Genomic DNA, 7,724 nt, shown 5'->3' with positions numbered 1-7,724 from the left:
TATATATATATATATATATATATAACTCTGATCTCTAAGAAACCCTCGCATCAAACAACAAACAATAACCGCTTGATTATTCCTCTGAACGGTTGCTTCAACGTGATCACAAAGAACTTGGAAAATTGTCTAGAATGGACGATTCTTCGTATAATCCACTACAACCAATACAATTTTGTCGATGTGTTTTTGTGTTGTACTAACAATAGTACGAAAGTCGTACATACTTTGTATGATAATGGGATGGCATCTCAGGTTGTTAGATACACGATGCACTAATTTGTTTGGAATATATCCCAAAGAGACTACATCGGTGGTGTACAAGATGTACTCGGTGATTTGGATGTCAACTTGTCGAGTTGGAGGACGAGGATCTAGATGGGATTTGTAGATTGAATATACTAACTGAGCTAATATGCTAAAACCAGGGCTTCTTGCGAACTAGGAGAAGTTGAAGATGTCTCATCCCTATCGGGTGGATGCCTATTTGTACTAGTCACCGTCTTAGTTCCCTTCTTCAATTCGCCACGGACTCCTCCGTTTATGGTAACCGTGTGGCTCCCTTCATAAAAGCCGGCGATAACACGATTGTAGAATTAGGTGGATCCAATGCGTGGCTCTCGCGCCTCATTCACGGGGAAAATACAACCTAAATAAAACAGACACAACACGACAACATGGTGAAATCTACTCCAGTCAACACGACCACATAAATATCCAACACAAATTAGTGGGTTATTCTTACATTGTGAAATACAAAAGGGGAAGCGAGAACAAAGCAGTTGATGCCTTGTCTAGGATAAAGCAATACATCTAGGCTCTCTCTTCTAGTACAACACTACCCCTCCGGATTTCTGAAGTTACCAAATCCTACACTAATGACACTAAATGCACTCTCTGAACTTACTATTGATGATCTTCTCATCCAAATTACACATTCAAGGAATACTAGGATACAAAAAAAGAACAAAATCGTTATTAACAGCAATACACATTTGAGACAACAAGACCTCAAGTCCTTCCACAAGTCAAAAATTGGGGGACATTCAGGAGAAAGAGTGGCTTACCAAAATTGCATTTACTGCACCATTACGGAGGTTTAAAACAAGATGTCATTAATCATAACCCATCTGTCGGCTAAAAAAAGCACAACATACTCCTTGCATTGATCTTCTTCAAATACCTACCACTACGAGTCCCGGATTTTGCTTGGTGTCACATTAGCACGAATCTTGTGGAAGGGCAACCCTTGCCAGAGAACAAGGACTTCATACTTGTGGTAGTTGGCATATTGACTAATCATGCCCACTTCTTGTCCGTAAAGTACTGAATAACTGTCCAAATTGTTGCTAGAGTTTCCTCAGATAATATCGTCAAACTCCTCGGACCACATGCAGTCACCGTTACTGCTAAAGATAAAAGCCTTACATGTACTCTTTGGTAGCAACTCTTTAGATCTCTGGGAGTGAAACATCATGTCAACACTTTATATCATCCACCAAACTGATGGTCAAGCGGAGAGGATGAACCGGTGCTCAGCAACATGTTTGAGATGCATGGTCTTTTAACAACTCAAGGAATGGCACCCATGGCTTGCTCTGGCTGAACGGTGGTATTGGTATAGCACCACTCTCCACACGTATCTGAAAATACACCTTTTCAGGCACTTTGTCTTTCCACCTCCTCAAATTTATGAATCCAATCTACTAGATTTCAGCTTTAGTGGTCCCCTTGATCTCCTGCACAGCCGAGAAATTGCTATGCGCCTCATCAAGGACAACTTCCCCAAAGCACAAGCGAGAATGAAATACTTTGCTAACAATAAACGAAAAGAGAAAGGCAGTTTCAAAGGGTGATACGGTTTATCTCAAGATTTAATCTTATATCATACTTCATCGAGTAATCACCGCCACCTACTTCACTCTAAATTTGAGGGCGCGTTTAGATTCACGGAGAAAAAATGGAAATACTTCATACAAGCTCCTACTTCGCGATGGTTGCAAAGTTCACCCTACATACCACTGCTATATGCTCATTGCCACATTCGAAGGGAGCCCGAAGCGGTCATTGACGAAAAAAGGACCCCACAACAAGGAGATATCACCGTCCCTACTGTTCATTGGCTGATCAAATGGGTCAATCTTTCCTTTGAAGAAGTAACCTAGGATTGTAATGCAATGCAAGCCTTAGGTTCCCGGCCGAGTGAGGCATCATCTTGTAATTGGGTTAAACCCTAACCGCCAAAAATGTGGTATGGCCTTAATTTTGCTCTTCAAGCAATAGAAGCACTTTCGAGATCCACTATGAATCCATGACTGCTTCTTTTAAGTTTCCCAGCTTTCTGAACATTTCTTAACCCTGTTGATCTGAGCATGTCAGCAACCTATATCAGGGCATTGCATACACGGATACACCACATAGCAACTGGATAAGTACAGAGAATGGTTCAAATTCAAGAATCCAATTTACATACATAAGACTGCAAACTGAAGCCAAATTCCTAGAAACATGTCTCCAGAGTCCAGACCAAAGGGACAAACTATGCCAGTTGAAGTTTGGCAGACTGAAGTTAAATCTTGTATCTACAAACATGGACGATAAACAATAGAGGCCAAAAGCGTGTGCTCTCCAAACAGACAAACAAAGTCACACTAAAAGTTCCTACAGGGAACTGCCGCCATACGTAGTTTCCTACCGGGAACTGTCGCCATACGAGCTGTATATTACACAAGCAGGTCACACTGGTTGGTTGGTCATGTTCCTAGCCGAACCGAGTCAGTCATATGTCCATGTCGATCAACGCATCTTCCTCCTCTCCATCCGAGAGTGCACCAGCAAGGAAGTCATCTCCTGCAAATTTGCTGTGGTGGTACAGCAACTTATCAGTAACTGATGTAGTTTCAGAACTCCTCATACAGTGTTCTTCATCATAAGAAAAAGGTGCACATACCTAGTACAGCAGCAGCGAAAGCTCACTACTCGCTTTAGCTTCCGGTTGTAGAAGAAAAAGTTCACCGACCATCTGCAAGCAAAATAGAATGCCATTTACACATTAGAGCATCCTTCTGAGTGTTTAAGTTCAATTCACACAAGGTTTCTGTGGATAAGATCGCCGTACATGGCCCCTTTCTCTAGAAATGGATCTCCGTCAGAGTCTGGGTTATAGCTGTAGATGTCACACTCCCTGATTTTGATGACCTATTACAAAATAAGGTGTAAACGTAGAATATAGGACTCTGCTATCTTTTCTGAAATAAGCATTTACTGAATGCACACCTCATCAATAGCTTTAGTCATACTGTCCAGAAGAGAACTGCCTTCATTTCTTGCTGCCCAGAGCTGAACAATAGTCCAATTCAGGTTAAGCATATAAAAGCGGTGGAAGGAAGCCAGTTTCAGTATCATTTGTAAGTTGAGCAGTTGAGTGAAAACATAGTTGCAACTATAGGTTTCACTTTGACATTCCATAACTTATTTGTGTATGTTTACAAACATGTTTATCAACCAAGAGTAAAATTCATGGAACGCATGAAAGCATTACCCTAGAAGCCTCCGATAAGTAGTTGTCTACCATCTGCTTGAAACTTTCCATGTCTTCTTCTTTGAAGAATAGGTGTGCCCGAACAGCACTGCTAAGCGAAACAGATGTTGACAAAGAGGATGTTAAATTTAATCTGAAGGTCATCCCATCATGCAAGTGTCGCATAACAGTAACGAGACCTTAAGAAAGGTACAGCTCTGCCAAATACCAACATGTTCAAGGGAAATGGAGAGAATTGAACTCTCAGCTCAAAAGAGCAACGAATATTAATCCGTTTGTCATGCCATTTGACAACACCCCCTCAGGCTGGTTGGAAAGGACAATAGCGGGTTGCCATATCGCCCAAAAAAAGCTGAGTATGACATTACCCATTATCCTTCCTCCCAGACTATACAGAACACACTCCATGTAACACAAAAATTACCTGAAATCATAATCTGGATACATATGGCCAAGAGTGAGAACTAGATATATCAACGTTTTCCGGCTGGAATAAACACAACATAAAAAGGTATCAGGCTAATTAAATATAAAATGTGCAAAACAAAGGTGAAGGAGGATCACTATCAGACAAATGCTTACCTGGATCTACAAGACAAATGCTCCACAGGTGAAGGAGGATCACTATCAGAAGACTTGCCAAGGTAATCAAGAATCTGAATGTGCAACAGAGTAGTTAAATGGCAGAGATTTGTCGCTGGCATGCTCAGACGCATAAATTTTGGTAAGGATGGAAAACCAAACATGATACCTTTCAAAGGCATGATATGCTAATCTTTCAGAATAAGATGCTCATGGGGGGAAAGGTCATACAGAACACTGAAAACAATTATTATTATTATTTTAACATATACACATTTATATAGTTCACATGCAAATGACTTCATAACATGTCGGGCAAGCAAAAAGACCTCCACGAAATTAAATCCTGTCTACAAACTACATTCAAACATGAAAGAAATATCAAAATTAGCTTACACGTATTGATTTGAACAGGTACCATACGTTACTACAAGCTTTCACAAGCTAGATCCGTTTTTTATATGATTCCAACGTCACACATAATTTCCTAACCAAACACAGTAGTGCAAATGCCTACTGATTCACAGCAGCGCCAAAAGAGAAGGGATATCAGCTGTCATAAAATCATAGGCTGAAGATAAGTATGCACCTCGTGTTCCAGGCTGATTGAAAGCCGGCGATCATTTCCTGCATGCTTGCCTGTAAATTAAAGTGGAGCTTCAGCCTATTGCCATGATGCAATGCACTCAGTAAAGAAACTCAGTGGAGCATACTCTTACATGAGAAGGCTTCAAGGCTTCCCCTAATTGTACAATCACCAAGGTTTAGTTGATCGAGGAACACATTTACACTGAAAACAGACAAACAAATGAAATACATTAGGCCCAAGAAAATTCCATGTTACCAGGAGCACTGTGAGGACAAGAAGAAAAGGTGGCATACCGGTCGAACGGGGTGTATTCTAAAAGCTTCATGTCGAATGTCTTGTGAACTCATACAAATAGCCACCAGATCAGATGAGTATCAAGAAGCAGAGCTTCAAAATCCCAACTGGCAAATCAACGCATCAAAAGAGTAATCAACAGAAAATCAAGCAAATAAGATGAGGGATGTGATCAAACCACATTAATACAACAAAACAATTCTAGCAAATTCAGTCTGCAGTTTGTTTCAATAAACATATGGTTGCCAATGCTATGGAAGTGAAGTGGAGGCCATAGGAACTAAACTTAGTTCCAGGTGGTTGGGGAAAAAGGCAGCAAGAGCAAGAGTGGTAACATAATTACTACAGCAACCACACTTCTCCCATTTGGTGCAGACATCAATATCCAACTTAGTAAATGAAGTAGCCACTTCTTCAATCTGGAGATCAGTTTTGTACTACCAACAGCCAAGCAATCGACAGAACACCTACCTAAATTCAATCATCTGTACATATATACAGCAGCCAGACAGAACCGAATCCCCAGCGACTCAAAAATTCCCCTCCCCTCTTCTCGCATCAGTATCGGTTACGAACACTGGACTGAAATGGAGCAATAGTGGGAACAAATCCATAGCGTCCAACAAACACAACTTCCTAGCATGCGTTGGCTAGTGGTGAGAACGCCAGTGCAAAGCAGTCTGATGTCCTCCTACTCCTACACATGCATTCCGCAGAGCATTTTTTGGTGGAGAGCGCAATGAAAATGTTGGATGCGGCCCATCTATAGGACCCCTATTTTAAGTTTCTTCTGGGGTAGAGTGCCAGATCTCAAAAGTTTACATGATAGAATTATGGATAGCATAAAGCATCAATATATCATTTACTAGACCAGTAGCCAGTAGGATACATGTATACTACTGAGCAGAATTACTCCTTGATCAGAAACAAACAAACAAACAAACAAACAAACAAACAAACAAACAAAGGCATCGGATGAAGCAAAACGAGACACAACTGCCGCAGCGCTGCTGCTGCCCATGGCTACCTTCGCAGCCGCGCACCCCTGACTGACCCCTCAGCCTGCAGAGCCGGGCGTGGCGCTGCGGCAGCCCCCTGCGACGCCGTACCACGGCCGTTCCCATCTGCTCCTCCTCCTCCTTGATTTCGAAGCGGCGGGAGGGCATGCATGCACGCACGCATGGCGCCACCGCTCCCCTCCCTCCCCCCGTGTCCCGAAGCACCGCCGCTGCTACTACTATCACCTCCGCAGCGCGGAATCGGACGGCGAGCGCGGCAGCGGAACCAATCCGTCCAAGCGCGGGCGAGCAGCACGCGGATCTCGCGCAAGGAGAGCCCGCCCACACGACGCGTGTACGATCGGGAGGAAGCAGAAGCAGAAGCAGGGGAAGGGGAAGGGGAAGGGGGAGAGCTCGACGGATCCGTACCTGGCGAGATCTCGAAAAGGGGAGAAGACGAGACGAAAAGCGTGTGCTCCCTGCGCGCGGAGCTCCGGGATCTGCCTGCCACCCACCACCACCACCGCTCCCTCCCGCTACTTGTTTATCCTCTTCCTCTTCCCCCTCGGCAGAATTCCTCTCTTTATTTTATCCTCTCTTCCTCCCTCGCGGATGGATGATGATGGTGATGAGAACGAGAGGTAGGACCCGTAGACGGCGACGTGGCGCGTCCCCGTCAAGTCTTCCTCGGCCCGCGCCGCGCGGTGTGCTGTGGGTTCACGGTCACGGTGAGGCACCGACGGGAGGAGGAAGCGTTATCCGTTCCGCGTGTCGCGCGCCAGTGGGCCCCGGGGGAAACGGCCGTTGCGCGCTCGGCAGGAATAACCGTCGGCGGAAGCGGAACTCACCGAATCCCCGCCCCCGGGATGCGCATCTCTTTTTCTTCTCCAGAGTCCGAGAGAGAGAAATGCGGTGCGCGTCTGTGGAGTGAAAAAACAGCGTACAACACGTGGCGGCGGCCGGGCGCATTACTTGTCAAGCTTCCTGGGAAAATATGACCCTTGCAAGGAGCACCCCAAGGGATAGCCTTTATTTAGTTGCTCCCCTATTTCGCGCGTAGCTTGTTGGATAGAGACCTACCGCGTGCCCATGAACATAGTGTTCCACCGAGAAGGGCCGACCCAACCAGAGTGCTCCCCTCTCCTGTTTGGCATACTGACTTTTTTCCTTTGTTTTTTCTTTTTTTATATATTTTTCCTTTTCTTTCTATTTCTCATTACAAAATTCATGTGTATTTTTAAATTTTTGAATATTTTTCTAAGTACAATAATATTCAAAACCGTGAACAAATTTTGAAATCTGAGAACAAGTTATAAATTAGTAAACAATTTTTGAAATCCAATATAAAAATTCAAATTCGTGAACATTGTTTGAAATTTTCGAACAATTTTCAAATTCGGCAGAAAATTGAAATATGAGAAGAACTTTCAAGCCCGTGGACATCTTTTGGAATGCAAGAAAAAAATTCAAACTGATGAATTTTTTTTAAATACGATAGAAAAAATTTCAAATTCATGCACATTTTCTTGAATCGAAGTATAATTTTAAAATTGTTGAGAATTTTGAAATCCAAGAGAAATTTGGAACTTTTAAAAAAATATGAGATTGATTTTCAAAAGCTTGTACATTTTTTAAATCTGGAACATTTCTTCAAATTCTTTATTTCTAACAGCAATTTTGAACATTTTCCTATTATGGGAATATTTTTGGAAATCTCAAA

At 43.0% G+C, this 7,724-nt stretch overlaps 1 protein-coding gene across 2 annotated transcripts; it reads right to left on the bottom strand.

Moving 5' to 3' along the window:
- Positions 1-2,425: 2,425 nt before the first annotated feature.
- On the bottom strand, positions 2,426-6,714 carry LOC109737209 (uncharacterized). Of its 2 annotated transcripts, none has more exons than XM_020296405.4 (11): positions 6,434-6,714; positions 5,006-5,113; positions 4,843-4,913; positions 4,713-4,762; positions 4,124-4,197; positions 3,966-4,028; positions 3,542-3,629; positions 3,277-3,339; positions 3,119-3,198; positions 2,951-3,022; positions 2,426-2,861 (listed from the first exon to the last, which is right to left on the bottom strand). In XM_020296405.4, the coding sequence occupies exons 2-11, from the start codon at positions 5,035-5,037 to the stop codon at positions 2,780-2,782; spliced, it is 675 nt and encodes a 224-aa protein (XP_020151994.1). In that variant the 5' UTR covers positions 5,038-5,113; positions 6,434-6,714; the 3' UTR covers positions 2,426-2,779. The 2 variants fall into 2 exon arrangements, with proteins under 2 accessions (XP_020151994.1, XP_045090513.1); XM_045234578.2 differs by having other exon boundaries at positions 4,124-4,360; positions 6,434-6,589.
- Positions 6,715-7,724: the final 1,010 nt, after the last annotated feature.

Source organism: Aegilops tauschii, chromosome 3 (genome assembly GCF_002575655.3).
Source record: "Aegilops tauschii subsp. strangulata cultivar AL8/78 chromosome 3, Aet v6.0, whole genome shotgun sequence".
Lineage (NCBI taxonomy): Eukaryota > Viridiplantae > Streptophyta > Magnoliopsida > Poales > Poaceae > Aegilops > Aegilops tauschii.
This window is presented reverse-complemented; position numbering and strand designations above follow the sequence as displayed.